This window comes from Corvus brachyrhynchos, unplaced genomic scaffold (assembly GCF_000691975.1).
Source record: "Corvus brachyrhynchos isolate BGI_N302 unplaced genomic scaffold, ASM69197v1 scaffold169, whole genome shotgun sequence".
NCBI classification, from domain to species: domain Eukaryota; kingdom Metazoa; phylum Chordata; class Aves; order Passeriformes; family Corvidae; genus Corvus; species Corvus brachyrhynchos.
Window position 1 is genome coordinate 7,644 of NW_008240030.1, and position 15,636 is coordinate 23,279.

Here is a 15,636-nt window from a genome sequence, read left to right on the forward strand (position 1 = left end):
CAATTGTTGTGAAGCTTTAAGGTTTGTTTTGTTGGTGTCATCTAAATTAAAAGGAGAAAAAGATTTCCCCTGGTAGGGATTTGAGTCAGATACTTTGCTGAAGATAGTGATCATAGCGATATTCTTGAAGGCCTAACCACAGCTTGGTGAGATGGGCCAGTGGATAGGTTTCCATTTCACTATCCAACCCTTTTTTCTCATGAATGTGTTTTCCTTCTGGAGCTGGTCACAGATCTGAATGTTTTAAAAGTTTTCAGGATTTTAGTTATCTGTATTTGTCTGTCAAACTTCCTCTGGACTGAATGAAAATCCAGCCATTCTAAGTATGTATTTTTCTTAGCTCCAAAAAACCAATAGCAGTGCAAAGAGACCAGTGGTATCCACAAAAAACACATCATCATTTTGACTTCTGTGCACTCTGCAACTGCATTGTAACAAACACAGCTGGCATTTGTGCCAATATTTCATAAGGTATCATCTTGATTTTAAATAGAACTGTTGGCAGTGTTGTTAGTTCATAAGACAAAACAAATTTGAGGTTGCCATCCTGGATTTTTAAAAATTATTTGCACTGGAGTTCATGGAGTGACTGAGGGGTCACTGGAGATGCAATCCAGGCTTGAGCTCTCTGCCTGCTCCTTGGTGGCATCAGGGACTGTTCTTTAGCAGCCTGAGCTCTCAAGTTTGATGCATGAGTTCAGTTAGTATGAAACTTGTCCCACTTCACATTCCTCTGTTGCTGTATAGAGACAGTTAATCTTGACATGTTTTTCTTCCCCACTCATCTGATACACAGATGGTTTTAGTTCATGGTGTAAAAGCTATGTTCTTAATGTCCCATTACTTTCAGAATTGTTTAGGAGTCTGTGCTTGGGCTTTTTAGAGTGACAAAAATAGTTTCAGAGTGGCTTTCAGTTACATTTTTTCTGAATGAGTATATTTAGTTGCTTTTGGCTGAAATGAATGGGACAAGGTAAGACTGAGTAAGAGCCTGTTTCACTTAGGGGTGGGTGCAGCAGCCAAACAAATCTCACAGCTGTCTGAAGCTTTGTAGCTCTGCGTGTCTGACTGGTATTGTTTAAATAAAATAGAAAAGCGTCCGAGGGAAAAAAAGAAATCAAAGGCAGAAGTCTGGAGGGCTTTTAAGGAGGGTGACAGGGAGCCATATTGTGATGCAGGTTTATACAGTTGTAAAAGTCTTCTCCAGCACTCAAACTAGACAGAATATTCCACTTCTCTGATAAGATAGCCTTGGAAGGAAGGAGAGGATCCCACTATAAAAGTGAAAGTAATTTTTTTCTTTTTCTGTGTTGCTTGTAAAGTAGTATAAACTAATTTTAGAATATTTTGCTTGTTTGACAAATAGTGGTGGTATGAGTTATAGGAATATAGTCCTTAACCTGACTATCACATACCACAAATGTAATTGTTAAAATCACTGTCGTGTTCAGCATGATGGGTCTTCTCTATTATTTCTATAAAACCTGGAGTACTGATCCTGGATATATAAAGACTTCAGAAGAAGAAAGAAAAGAGGTAGGTGGTTTTGTAACAACAAATGGAAGGGCTGACGTGGTACAGCATGTATGTGCTTCTGGTTGATTTGTTTGTCATCATGTGCAGCTTTGTTAAACTTGAAAGCAGTGAAATATTCTTCCTTAAAGAGTTTTTAGCAATGTCATTGAACATCACAGATCTTGGAGAATTTCTTCTTCTACTGCTTGTTTCCTTATCTTCCTCATCCTGCTATAATTTCTTTGCCTCTATCTTCTCACTGAAGTGTGAGCTTTGGCCAAACATTGTACAGACCCACCTGTTACCTGTGATATGAATTCACATAAAACTTCACTTAAAAAATGGAAGTTTCATATGGTTTCTGCTCCAGTTGTCTCTGGTTAGAAAGAAATAGTCACATGGCTTTCCTTTATCAATGCTAGTAATTATCTGAAGTTTGTAATGTGCTTTGAGGGTGTGTATAATGATTTGGTTTTTGTGCTTGAACATCATGCAACTAACTTTCTATTTCCTAACTGTTTTATAGTGGCCAAAAGAAATCATGGGCAGCCAATCATTAGAGATTTTAGTGTTTGGTCTCCCCAACCTACAGGTTCAGGAAAGCATTTTGTTTGTGGTCTCATGGCTCTCATTGAGGTTGTATTTCATCAGCTTGCCAGAGAGCATAAACAGCAGTTTTAACTTATTGGCACAGGACTCATAAACGTTGTATCCTTGTAAAGGAGCAGATGTCATCTCCCTGAAGTCTGGCTGACTATTTATAGAGAGGTGCCATCTCATTTTAAGGAATATTTAATTTGCATTATTTTGACAACACGGAGATACTTTTCTGAGTAATCTTGTGTGGGTGAAGCTGCGTTAGTCTTTACTGGTTTGGTTTTCCTTGTGGATCTCTTTAAATAGCAAGTTCTTATTCCTGTTCATGCTTGACACCTAAAATACTTACAAATACTAAAATACTTAAAAACTGCAAAAGGCCTAATGTGGAAATCTTCATAGCACCTATGGAAATGTGACCCAAATGCAAGCACAAAATACTTTGTCTTTCAGAATATTGTAGCTCTTGCAGAAGCTGGTTGCTTGGACTTCAGAACATTTTGCACATCATGTCTTGTAAGTGGGGCTTTTGTATTTTTTTTCTTTGTGAACCTGCCTTTTACTAAATACTGCTGTAAAAACCCCTTTTTTCCTCACTGCTTGTCATTAAAGTGTTACACAAGTAGTTTGTTCTGTATTGTTTAGATTTCTTTATTTCTTTTATGGTGACAAGAGATGCTTTGAGATCCTTGGACTTTATTTTGAAAATTAATTTAAATTAAATTAATTTAAAACATTTAATTTAATCTTAATTTTTTTAAATTCCATCTCTTTTTTTTTTTTACATTAAGGTATATGGTTCTCATCTATGTTCTGTGTTGTGAGGTCTATGACACAGTAATTATGCAAAATGTGGTGGTAACAGTAAGATGAAGCCTTTGAGATGAAGGCTTTGAGCAAAGTAGATGCTTCTGCTCTGAGTGCATTCTTTTCCTTCATCCTCACCTAGGTAAGGAAGCCTTTGAGATCTGTGCATTGCCTTGCTTGCCAGGCATGTGTAGCCAGATATGATCAGCATTCTCTGTGGACTGGACATTGCATAGGTAAGAGTATGTGTCTTATCAAATTTGAATATGCTATGTATTTTGAAAGTCACAGAGATAACATTTGTCCCCTTAAAGAGAGAGCACACATGATGCAAGAATATCCAGTTGATACTGAAGGGCTCTGATAGGTGCCAGAGGGAAATTAGATGGAAGAGAGAAAAGCAAATAAAATTATTCAGGGAGAGGTCACCCTAAGAATAGAGACCACAAAATCTGGAACCCTTTCTTTGGAGAGAGAAGGAACAGGGGATATGATTGAGTCTTTGAAAAAGGAAAGAAAAAAATTATTAAGATGGTGGCTAAAGTGAATGCAGAACTGTTACTAGCCAAGCACATCATAGTAGAACTAAGGATTTAAAATCGTTAAAGAAAAAAATGTCTCCACATGGCAGGCAGTGAAATTTTGGAGCTTACTGCTGTAAGGGTTTGCAGACACAGGCAGTATCAGCAGGTTCAGAAGGGGATTAGATAAACTTTTTTGGACAATGTGTCCAAGAGTAGATACTAAAAGAACCAGACAAGTGTGCACACTCTGACATTTTAATGCAGTAGCTATGGATGAGGAGAATGAACTCCAGGAAGAGGCTGGACTCGTGTGTCCTCCTGAACTTCCATTGCCTCTTGTCACTGTTAGGGATGGTTCTCAGTGGAGCAGCTGTACCACTGAGATAACCCCGAAGGGCGTTTTCATGGTCTTGTGTTCTTCCCTCTTGCCCTCTGTCTTCCTTTCTGGCTCATTACTGGGGATGAGCTTCCAGCTTAAGACAGGAAGGTGACAGCTTTACATCTGTAATAATATATTTTTCACTTATTTTTTTGCCAATAGCTTTTCTTCTAATGTTAAATTCTATTAGTTTGCTATTTAGAAGGTGCCAGGCATCCTTCTGATGCATTTTCTCAAAGCTTTGAGCAATATGACTGTAATTTTAAAAAACCCGTATCTTCATGTGACAATTTTTCTGACAGAGGTCTGGGGCTTTTTATGTGTATGAAGCACACAAGGTCAGACAAACTGAATAGCTTAGACTTCTCAGTCATATGAGACAATTTTATTATGCATGGGAGGGAGTTGTAGTTGCTTAATTAGTCCTCATCAGACTAAAACAGCTGAAGGCATGCTCTGAAGGAGAGACAAATCCTGGCTGACTTTATCAGAACTAATTCTATTATATGAATTGGGGTGGCTTACAGGAGAAAGTTGAGAGAGAGATCAGCCTTGTCACGCTCTCCTGTGGATGGCAGAGGTTAAAATAAGAAATGGTTTTGACTCTTTTTATTCCTGTTAACTTCAGTGGAAATGCAAGTAGTGCTGAATTTTAAAATGTCCAACTTTTAAAAATTTTTTCCTTGCCTCAATTTCAGGCATTGGGAACCATTATTACTACCTGCTGTTCCTGTCTTTCCTAACAATGACTGGTGTCTGGCTGCTTTATGGAACTCTCCAGTGTATGTATCCATTAATTTAGTTTAATTTATCTTTCAAATCCATCTCTGTGTGGTCTTTATTTTTTAGCATTTCATTTCCAGCAAGTGTACCCTGAAAGTGATACCTTATTTCAGCAGTGATGTTATTGTGTAGCTTAAGTGAAAATGCATCTGTGTCTTTCGTCAAATACCTGATTCCGTTTGTGTTGAGCAAGAGCAAAGATGCTGCTGTAGTGGGATGTCCATTGGAAAATGAAATACCAGGAAGCATTTTTGTTAGAAAGGAAATAGGGAAGCCATGTGGAGGAAGGTCAGGTGACAGGTTCTAATCTGGATGCCCTTTGCTGTAACAGAAAATAAGTTTGTAAATACATTATTGCAAAAGCTTTATTGATTTTTTTTAAATTTGGAACTATCTCTACTAAATGCAAATATTTCTTTTTGTTTTTAAAGTAGTTTAATTTTGAAGAGAAAAAAGTATATTATCTCCTTAATAAATCTGAACTGTTACTTTGAAAAATTAAAAAAAATTATTGGAAAGGAGAGGAAAGCCCTTACAATGTAGTTCCTGAGGATGAATTACCATAGCACCAACCCTTTAAAACAAGTATGTTTTTCTGTGGATCATGAGCACAGAGTGTAAAGATTATGCAGCCAGAATAGCAAGCAGTCACATATCTATGTGGGTGCTTTGGGGTGACAACGGGGTAGGTGAAATGTGGTATTTCTAGAGGATGTTGCTATCTAATATTCATTTCATGCAAATAATCTTTGCTCAGCTCTGAATGGCTTAAAACTATAATTAACTGATTGTGTGTCTTGTCAGATTGGTCCAATCACTGTGCAGCAAGCTACCATCAAGATGGAGTGTGGACATACTTCACCCAGACCGTGTCCTGCTCTCCGTGGGTTTCCTACATCTTCTCAGTAGCCTGTTTCCATACCCTATGGGCCTCCTTGTGGCTCACTGTTCAGCTTTATCAGGTAATATTTTCCTTCAGTTTATGCTTCTTGTCACATTAAAGCTTTTCCCTGAATGATTTGCTCCCGTAAAAACTCTGTGCCTGCTGTCCCTGATTACTGTCACAGTAAGGTGCTTCTCTTAAATCTCAGGGCAGACCTTGAAGTTTCACAGATTCTTGTGCACTCAGCATTCCCCTGTTGGAAGTAGAATCACAGCCTGCAAATCATTCCTATAACTGAGTGCTGGGTTTACTACTCATCAAAAATTCCAAACCTTTAAAAAGTTGTATTTAAAGACAAGAAATTTATTTGACTCATAGAACTGGTATTAGTGCCCCCAAAACTGCCCAAGAGCTCAGTAACACAATTATTCCTGAGTTGAAAATTCTGTGGCAGAGCTCAGGCATGTGTTATTAGACTGTATTAAATCCCACTGCTACAGTAAAAATACATGACCTGGATTTTATCTTGTTGAGGACTGTCAAATTTCTTGTTTATGTTTTTCTCAGAGAAAAGCTTGGCTATGCAAACAAAATTGAGAAGAGCTGTCTTAAAACATCTGTGAAACAGCTTGTTTAGCAGCTCTTAGGAAAGAGGTGTCTTTGAAATATGGGTTAAACATACTGAGCTAAGGACTTGTTTTACATCTTGTTTAATAAAAAAAAAAAAAAAAGAAAAACCAAAAAGCTCCCCAATTTTAAACAGGTACTGCTAGATTTTTGCAGTGTCCAAGGCACTGGGATATCATGCTGGAAAAAGATAGGGAAGATATTTACAGTTTAACTGCTGTGTTTTGTACCCAGTCATTTGAAAATGTACTGCTTTATGGCATTTAGTGTCATTGTGGATCAAGGGATCTTTTTTTACCATTTTCTTTTACCTTTTTTCTTTTCTACCATTTTACCATATTCTGTGGTAGAATATAGACAAAATAACTGTGATAGATCTTATACTTCTGCAGACATCTGTGAATCTTAATTAGAGTCTTCACAGATATCCCAGTTAAGCTTGCCTCCTCGGGAAGCTGGTGTTAGAGCTTGCTGGGTTCTGTTTTAGCCCAATTTAAATACAGACTTTTCAGTCATCAGTTATAGCAGTGGTTACTTATTTGTTAGATATGGCCAACCTCTTCCACCCTGCTTCCTTCTCATTAGTATCTTCTAGTCTCCCCAGAAGTTTAATTTGTGATGTTCATGTTGTAACCATTACTTACATTTTTCTTCCAATCAGATTGTGTTCCTGGGATTGACCTCACATGAAAGAATGAATCTCCTGGTACAGAGAAAATCGTCTAAGCATCCTGTTTCACTCAGGAGGACTCCATACAAGTGGGTAGTAATGAACAGAGTGTTTTAAGCATGTTATCTCTTCAGTACTGATTTGCTTCACTGCTTCATAAATGCAAAAACACTATTCTGGGTGCGAGGGAGTGCTGTCCTTTAATTTGTTCATCAGTCTCTGTGTCTGATCAGAAAGAGAATTAGGTATGAACCGACCCCTTTCTGACTTCTCTTGCAGTATTTAGCTCTATTAATAGAGAAATTGGCACCAAGGTTTCCCTGTTTCCTCAGGTATACTAACAGATGAGATGTTACTAACTTTTAAATACTTGAGTTCAACTCTCAATTGTTAATGTAAAACATGTTGTAAAAGTTCAGCAAAGGAATAATGCTCAGTTGAGAGCTCCTCTGTTTCTTTTCCCTGAGCTGTCTCCCTTGACAGGTTAATATCTTAAGTACTGTCTCATGGTGAACTGGTATTTTTCATGCTTGCAGTCTTCTTATTTTAGGTTTATTAATGCATATTTTTCTCTTTTTTTCAGCCTTGGATGCTTCCAGAATCTTGCAGACTTTTTCCAGTGCAGTTGCTTTGGTATGTTCAAACCCAACGTAATTGACTGGACCAAGCAATACAAACTTTTTCATCTGGCAAAGGAGAAAAATGTTCATTCTGTGTAAAGTTTTGCTTAATTTCTAAGATGGTTGAGCTGAAAGTTAAATAAAACTGGATATTTTGTTAATTTTTACAAATTCCTCTGAAGCTGCTTGGTTTTATTTTTTATTATTGTTTCAAATATTAAACTTACCTTGCATAAGATACAGCAGATTTGTATGTGGAACAGTCACCATGTGTCTGTGTATGTATAGTTTGAGTAGGTTGAGCTGAAACTATTTAAAATTTTATGTGAGGAGATGACACAAATATATATATTTTTAAAGGTAAGTTTTTAGGGCAAAATTTTAAAATGATGTTGGTACCCTTTGCTTCACTTTGCTGATAGCAAAAGACAATTTTGAAAATTAAGATGAATGTTCATGTTGAAAAACTTAATATAACGATTACATTGTAATTTTATTGCTTATGCTGTGAAAATCTCTATTAAGTCTTTGTATTTGAAGGGTTTACATGTAATAAAATAGAGCTTTCATACTTGTAAATGTATTTTTGCAGACTGAAATAGATTCAAGGGATATGTGACCAGTGAGGTATTTAAGAGTGGGTAGGCACAAAACCATAAGAAGAAGCCTGACTCTTTGCCTTATGTTTTTCACATATGTATGCCCTGTTAGTGTATGAAAATGGGTAAGCTTATGATGGAAAATAGAAATGTACATAAAAAGAGGGAATTGTTTCCCCCTTGCATCTGTAGTAGCTAATGTCAGCCACATTCCCAAGAAAAGGAGGGGCCAGCTGGACTGTGTGGTATGAATGTAAGTCAAAGTAGATAACAATGAAAAAAAACATAGTAAGTAATGTAGTGAAATGCAATTCTTGTAGTTAAGAAAGGGGTTTCATTCATCTTGATGAAATCCATTTATCTGCAACACTGTAGAATGTAAAAGCACAGGCAAATACAAATAAAAATAACGTGAAGCAGTAAGTACTTTATTGTAGCTTGAAAACAGACAAAACTTGTAACACTGTATTCTGAGAAAATGTTGGGTGTTTTTAGAAATGCCTCCCTCAGAGAGAGAGAATCTCAAATCCTTTTTAATTGTCTCTCAAAGCAAATAACACCTACTTGTCATAACACAAATGCTGGCATGTTCAAAACTCAACTAGGAGACTGGTGGAAATACAGAGAGTGTAACATTGTGAACAAAGGAAAATACAGTCTAACTGGGAACACCTGGACCCTTCACTCCAGAAGGGATCCCTATCCTAACGGGGCACTATGAATCTAAAATTCCAGTCTAGAATGTGATCAGTACTAGTTTAAAGAGCAATAATGTTCCATGAGGTTCCTTGCCTTTATTTACTAAACACAAACATGAGTCTAGTTTTATCACTGTACCTTTTTAATCTACTCTAAGATTAATTTCTTAAGATACAACACACAAATTTTTCCTGCAAGGTGGAAAATCTTAGTCAAATGCCCTAGGTTCTTAGCACTATGTGTTGTTTAATATTTTCCTTGACAGCTATCACTTGGTGGCATCAACAGCAGTTTGAGTCTGTTGTATCCATTTATTTTCATACTTTCTTTTCCACTTGAGTGAGGCCACCAAACCCAATTCCTTTGGGACCGAAATTTTTTGCATAGCAAACTGCAAAAGAAGGAGGGGGAGGTAAATGGTACTCTGAAGGCTCTCAGATAGAGGTAAATGTCTTTTGGTTTTCATTTTGAGATTACTATCAAATTTAAGTTAATAAAAAGGAAGGAAATCTGAAATAGTGTATTTCTCAGAAGTTTATCCAGGTCTTAATAGTGAAACTGGTACTACATATTTGAATTACACAGAAGTTGCATCTGGTGATCTCAAAAAAAATTAAGAAACTATATTTTTTTAGATCTAAGTAATATTTTCATTAAAACTACTTTCCTTACTGAAAATGCTCAGTAAAACTTGGTCTGATGAGTAATACAGAGTAAGTCGGAGATTTTTAAGGAGGTTGAAAGAAATAGAGCATAATCCAGAAAGTAGTGATGAGCATTTAGGTAATTCCATTTGAACTCTGTATTGGTTAGTGTGTGTGTGTAGTTATTTATCACAACTCTGCCAAGTGGTAATGGTGAGCATATTTCTCCCAATATGCCAATTTGATCCACTTGTGGTTGACAGACTGTACCCAAAGTTCTGGAACTCCAGTATTCTTCTTTAGGGCTCTCTATAACGTTTAGCTTTGGATATAAAAACTTTGCATATTTTTTTCCCCTTAAGCTATTTCTAGGAGTCAAGTGAAGTCTGTGAACTTTCTGCATTTGAGAAGAACATCTAGATGTATAATTTACCATTTTTGCATTATCTTCTGTGCTACCCATGCAGTGGAAATATCTTTAAAATTTTACAGGCAAGAATTCCAATTTGGAGGACCAAAGATCTGTATCTTTGTGGATTTTTTATTTTAGTGAGACTGTGCAGGTACAAGAGCCTGCCAGTGCTCTGTTAGAAGGTCTGAGGACAGATTCGAGAGGTTGTCACATTAGTAGGAAATTTATAGCTTTAAAATTTAAATGTTAATAGTAGAAGCTGCAACTGCAATGTTACTGTAGCTCTTTGCTTTCAGAAAGTTGTTAAAAAGAGACAAAATGAAATTTCCTGGGGTTGTTAAGCATACAGCAAGGTAAATCATGATGGCAATCCTAGGTCTGAAGAGACTAACTTTAGATTGACTCCGTACCCTTCAGCTCTCTGCAACTCTCACCTTTACAGTAGAGCTCTCCATCTTTGTCCGTAACATTCGTGGATTCCAAACTCTTCCCACAAATAGCGCAGCGGAAGCAGGTCTTGTGCCAAGGCTGAGGAAAGGAAGACAATTCATTGTGTGTTACAGGAAGCCAACAGGTACAAGAAACAGAGAACTACTGCTTCGTGGGGTGTGAAAAGGTTAAAATTCTTTTGTTGATCTTGTGGCTTCCATTTTTAGTCATTCCAGGTTAGTGTCTTTTCAGTTACGTTGTCTAATATATTTTCAATTGCCACTACAAATAAAGGTTTATAAATATACCCAGGGATGGAGGAACAGCCATTAGTAATCAGTGCTTGGTCCTCGGACACGAGTAAGAAGCAAAAAGTTGAAGGCGGCTTACAAGAAGCCCAAGATTTTAAACCTGAACCTACATCCTGTTGTAGCAATTTGCAAATTCATCCTCATGTTTTCTTTATGAATGAAAATTTAAATGATCAAGGACCTCTTAGCTATAGTTTCTCACCCTTATAAAACTATGGAGTTTTTTCCTAGTGCTGAAGTCACTACTTACTTTTCCTCCTCCCATGATCTTCTCTGCAGCATACACCGATTTGCCACAACGGGGACATTTATCCACATCTACCATCTTTTTGGCAAACTTTGAAGTATTAGTTGGTGTTGAAGGGCGAGCAGGCTTTGGTGACCCCCTAAAACAGAATTTCAATGTTTTTAAATGCTGCTTAAAAATGCTGTCTTCCTTAGAAAAAGGATTTCATGATTTTTTGGTAAGGTATAAAAAATACTTAATTGCTGGTCTCTGACATGCAAAAGGAGATAAAAAAAGAAGAAAATCAAAGCATTCTATTGAATTCTGTGTTGTGTGATTGAGAAGCTGGTACTGTAAGCTCTGATGTTACCTGTTCTGTTACCTGTTCGTGGAGCTGACAGCAGCCACATGCAGAAAAGATTATGTTTAATGAAAAGTTAAGTAAAAACCAGTTTTCTCTCATTGAGAGGCAAGAGGGAAAATACAAGAAGTCTCTATTCTTTGTAACTGGCTATCTGCTGGTGCTCATCAAACTGAAAATAAAAATTCAGGTTTTGCATGCTACAGTTTCATTAGGCAGTGAGACATTTGGACAGGGAATTGGGGTTCTTACCTGGCCTAGGATCAAAAGCACATCAGAAAAGTAGCTTTGTTTTTTATTTCTGGAGTCTGTGCTTTATATCTTTGTGCATAAAGCCTTTCACAGAATGATTTCTGAATTATCAGACTGTTGGACTGCAACAGGTCATTATATCCACAGGATGTGACAGTTTTTGATGCAAAACTCTGCCCGTAATAGATTTGTATGGTACAAGGAGCTACAGTTAAATACATTGTTAAAGCTTTTATTTCCTACATAGCATATTGGTTAATTGGTTTCTTTACAGTTAGACCACCAGAAGGAAGAAGCATCGTTGATTTAGAAATCTGGAGCTTTGAGAATTGCAGGAAAATCCTATAAAAATGAACTGTCAGAGCTAATTATGTGCTTTTGGAAGATGGTATCCCATTAGAATTTCTTTGTTCAAACACGTTCTCAGTGTGTTTGTAAGTGTTATTTGAACCACAGGGAGGATTTAGAAATGCTATTTCCCCCATTGAGAGGAGAGCTAGCAGTATGGGGTAGTGTGATTATTTCTCTAAGAGTAAAACCTTAACTGGATTTTAGCCTCTAAGAGGGGAAAAAAAAATTGTCTTTTTCTATAGTGAATGTGATTTTACCACTGTGCTACAAATGGCAGATTACAATTGCAGTGAATATTTACGTGTGTGGTGGCATATAAAGGCTGCTTCTGCAGAATAATTGCCTATTGAAGGAGGGGATAATTTGTAAAGCAGGCTTAAAGAGACTGAGCATCATTAAAAACTGTAAATTACTGTATCCTTGGAAGGAAAGGGTGTAGGAAAGTCTGCTCTGCTCCTTACGCTGGACGTTGTTATGGAAACAGAATAAAATATCTAAAATACCCTGGTAAGAGACAAGTAGGACCAGAAACAGGAGCTGTCACTAGGATTTAACTCACTGCTGCAGATTCAAGCCCAGGTGGTCTCCGGTGTCAGTGCTGAGGCATCCAGCCCCTTGTCCAAAGCCAACACCTTTGGGGCCGTATTTTCTCCCGTAGCAGGTTTTGCAGTAGATTTCAGATTCGTGAGCTGCTACTGTGGTGCTGTCCAGAGCCTTCCTGCAAGCCACTGAAAACAGGGAGAGAGAGGCATGTATCAGCATGTGCCTTTTCAAAGTTGAATTGATGTGGTTTAAAATAATTGCAATTAGTATTTATTTCTTTTTTAACTTTAAAAATATGTGAAAATGAGCCAGTCAGTATAAAACTTGACTGGGCTGTTGCTGAGGTAGGGGGGAGGTAGGTGTGTGTGTGCACAAAAGCTGTTCTCTTTTTGCCACTCTGAAGTTATCCTGTGACCCCAGGGAAATCATGGGCTTGCTGAGAGAGTTTGTCTAGACCTGTGAAGCTTAAGATGGACTTGAGATAACGATCCTAAACTCCCAAACCTTAAAAAAGGGGGGAAAGAAGGTTGCAGGGGCATTGATTCCACTGTGCATCTGGACCTTTCAAAATACTTGCTCTGAGTCTGTGGTGGCTTTCTCAGCTCAGCCCAGGCTGTTTTGATGTGGTGTGTTTCTGAAAGAGGCTTTAACATCGACACCATGTCTGGAGTCAGGCAGGACATGTTGGGGGGGTTTTTTATCATTGTTTGTTTGTTTGAGCTGTGGCACTAAGGCAAAGCAAGTGTCAGCTCTGTCAGACTTGCTCCAGGATGATGAGTGTGGCTGTAGTCATTCCCAAGCAGGCCTCTTACAAATCATGTTTGCTACAGAGAATGACAGCCTAGCTTAGCTCACTAGGAAAGGTCTGGCAGACTTTTGGACAGAAGGTGCCATAGGAATGCCCAGCTTTCATCAGGGAAAACAAATTATGTCCTCTACCGCACTACTAATAATGAATGGGAAAAAAAATAGTGACTGTTCTCCTCACTACTTGGTGATGAGTGTATGCCTGTGTTTGCTGCACCACTTTGGGAGCTCAGTGTGAGACAGCCTCCACCCCACGGAGAGAGGATGATCGTTCAAGTCAGTCCCTATCAAAAACCAGGATTTTCTAGTATGCTAAAAAGTTAATATTGCAATACTTCTTACAAACTGTTCACTGTTCAACAGTGATTGATTACAAGTGGAGAAAAAATAGGCAAAAACTTTCTCTCCATGTTCCTTAGAGCATGTGCTTGCCCTGCAGAGGGCATTCCAGTCACGCGCTGTCCGTAGCTTGGAAAACGAAGCTGCTGAGTTCATGTAGGCAACAGAAAGCTGTGAAATACCAAAGTATTGGAAGTGGCTGAAAGTGCAAGCTCTGGAGGAGCTATCTAGGGTTTGATTAGTGCCTTTCCCCCACGTTTACTTTAAATGTCCTCCTCTGAGTCCAGTTTATCCACCGCAGGGAATTTACACCCTGGAACCCCCTGCAGCTTTAATTATAGAATCCTGGAATGTCTTGGGTTGGAAGGGACTTTAAAGATCATGTAGCTCCAACCCGTAGGTGGTTGCTGTTAAGAGGCAGTATATAGGACTAGTTATACATCCCCAGCTCTCTGGTTATCTTAGTGGCTTTCCTCCTCCCTGTACTGCATGGAGGGGGAAATAATTTGCAAAGACCTTTGAAGTTAACAGACATAAAATGAGGAGCTTCTGTAAATGTGTGAACCTGATCTCCTTGTACTACAGTCTTGCTTTGAGATGATAATTATATTTGCTAAGGGAGTTAAGGGATGATGGAAACTCTAGCAGCTGATAAAGTGTTTCTATTTCTGGTACCTTAGGGATAGGGTATCAATTCACCACAACAGATGGAGCAAAAGCCCTTGAAGTGCTATTGTTGAAATAACTTTGAGACCTGTCATCTGCCAACAGATCCTGTTCTCCTGCCGGCACTGAGGAGATCCAGGTTGATGATGTGTGATCCTGCCAAATGTCCATCACAGCTGCACTTTGGGTAAAAGCTGCCAGTGCAACAGCAGTCTGCAGGTAAACAGGAGTCTGCACGGGAAGGAGGGATTGCTGGAAACAAGTTTCTCTTTTAAAATATTTGTAGGGAAAAACTATGGAGTGGAGAGAGAGTATTATATATAGTTTAGCTTGTCTGATTCTTCCTGTGTTAACAGGTTGCTTGAATTGTTTATAATTCTGCTGAAATTGAACTCTTTAGTCAAAAAATACCGATGTGTTTTTGCATGCCTGGTCAAAGACAATGTGAAATAGAAGGTATATTTGAAACAGTTTTATATAGAAATACACAAAAGTGCAGCAAAACAGGTAAATTCATGCCTGAGTTTAGGCTGGGGAGGATTGGTTTTCTTCTGTTGAGAAATGAAATCCTATAAATGGTTCATAGCCCATGAATGTGATACATGATACTGAGGCATCCAGAGCTGCTGAATAGTGTGTGTGAATCATGGGGAAACTAAAGCCAATTAACATACCTTTCATATGCCAACCAGGCAACTTAGATGCATCTTTAGGTTTTGACCTTAAACATATTTCTGATGGGAATACTTTTTTTAGTATCTAACCTATTAATAATTTAATTCAGACTTAAAACTACAAGGGGCAAATAAAGGAAAAAAACCCACCAAAACACAACAAAATACACCCCTAACCAACCAAGAAGAGCCCCACAGCAGACTAAATATTTGTCAGAGATAATGGATGTATGTTGTTTATCATGAATCACTAAAAGAAAATAACTCAGTTGTGCTAAGAACGAACCTTATACTTGAGAAATATTCATAACTATGCTCTATTAGGACAGGTCTTTATTTTTATTTAGTATTAATTGTTATAGGCAGAACGTGGAAGCATTAAGAAGGTTCTAGTTGAGACTGAGATTTTTCTTTTACCATTCAGTAAGAATTGGCTGAAGGTTGTCAGTTAACTGAAAACTTTTTGAGAGAATCCTTTCTTACTTGGCCTTTTAGGCATCGCTAAAGGCATAGTTTGAACTTTTAGGCATCACTTTTAGGGCACCTGGAGAAAGGCAAAGACAGCTCAGGTGTGTCCTTTGGACTCGTTCTGCAAAGTGCTGCGCTGTATCAGGTTAGCATGTAATATTAGTCTCATGCCTCCAAATAAGAAGTCTCTATCCCTGCAGGAAAGGAGGGAGATAATTGGATTCAGTGGCTTCTAAACTGTCATGCTGGAATTTGTACTGCAAAGGTAATAATCCCGAGCATTGTCTGCTAAATAAACTCTTCAGCTATCTAGTTCTTAGCAAATTGTTTGCTCTCTCTCTCCACAAAGGCAAGAGAATGAATTGATACCTTCTCTCTGATTTTTTTTTTAAGTGCTACCTCATCTGCAGAGAAAGCAAAATTCCTGGAAGCCAAACATCACAGAGGAGT

The 15,636-nt window shown here is 38.0% G+C and overlaps 2 protein-coding genes across 5 annotated transcripts in view; one reads left to right on the top strand and one right to left on the bottom strand.

Moving 5' to 3' along the window:
* Nucleotides 1-15,636, top strand: part of ZDHHC13 (zinc finger DHHC-type containing 13) — a 22,357-nt gene extending 6,721 nt beyond the window's left edge. For 2 of the 3 annotated variants that reach the window (XM_008640894.2, XM_017743656.1), the window contains exons 9-15: nucleotides 1,412-1,536; nucleotides 2,566-2,628; nucleotides 3,062-3,155; nucleotides 4,521-4,604; nucleotides 5,410-5,567; nucleotides 6,777-6,874; nucleotides 7,369-7,988. In XM_008640894.2, the coding sequence (XP_008639116.2) occupies nucleotides 1,412-1,536; nucleotides 2,566-2,628; nucleotides 3,062-3,155; nucleotides 4,521-4,604; nucleotides 5,410-5,567; nucleotides 6,777-6,874; nucleotides 7,369-7,504 (758 nt within the window). In that variant the 3' untranslated portion in view covers nucleotides 7,505-7,988. Of the gene's footprint in view, nucleotides 1-1,411; nucleotides 1,537-2,565; nucleotides 2,629-3,061; nucleotides 3,156-4,520; nucleotides 4,605-5,409; nucleotides 5,568-6,776; nucleotides 6,875-7,368; nucleotides 7,989-14,149; nucleotides 14,264-15,386; nucleotides 15,452-15,579 lie in introns of those variants that run through there. The other variant, XR_001865095.1, reaches the window with a different exon arrangement.
* Nucleotides 1-15,636, bottom strand: part of CSRP3 (cysteine and glycine rich protein 3) — a 24,455-nt gene that overhangs the window by 1,589 nt on the left and 7,230 nt on the right. Inside the window, exons 3-7 of one of the 2 annotated variants that reach the window (XM_017743657.1) lie at nucleotides 12,249-12,417; nucleotides 10,750-10,885; nucleotides 10,194-10,287; nucleotides 9,027-9,094; nucleotides 723-731 (exon numbers count right to left, since the gene is read on the bottom strand). In XM_017743657.1, the coding sequence (XP_017599146.1) occupies nucleotides 723-731; nucleotides 9,027-9,094; nucleotides 10,194-10,287; nucleotides 10,750-10,885; nucleotides 12,249-12,417 (476 nt within the window). Of the gene's footprint in view, nucleotides 1-722; nucleotides 732-8,411; nucleotides 9,095-10,193; nucleotides 10,288-10,749; nucleotides 10,886-12,248; nucleotides 12,418-15,636 lie in introns of those variants that run through there. The other variant, XM_008640896.2, reaches the window with a different exon arrangement.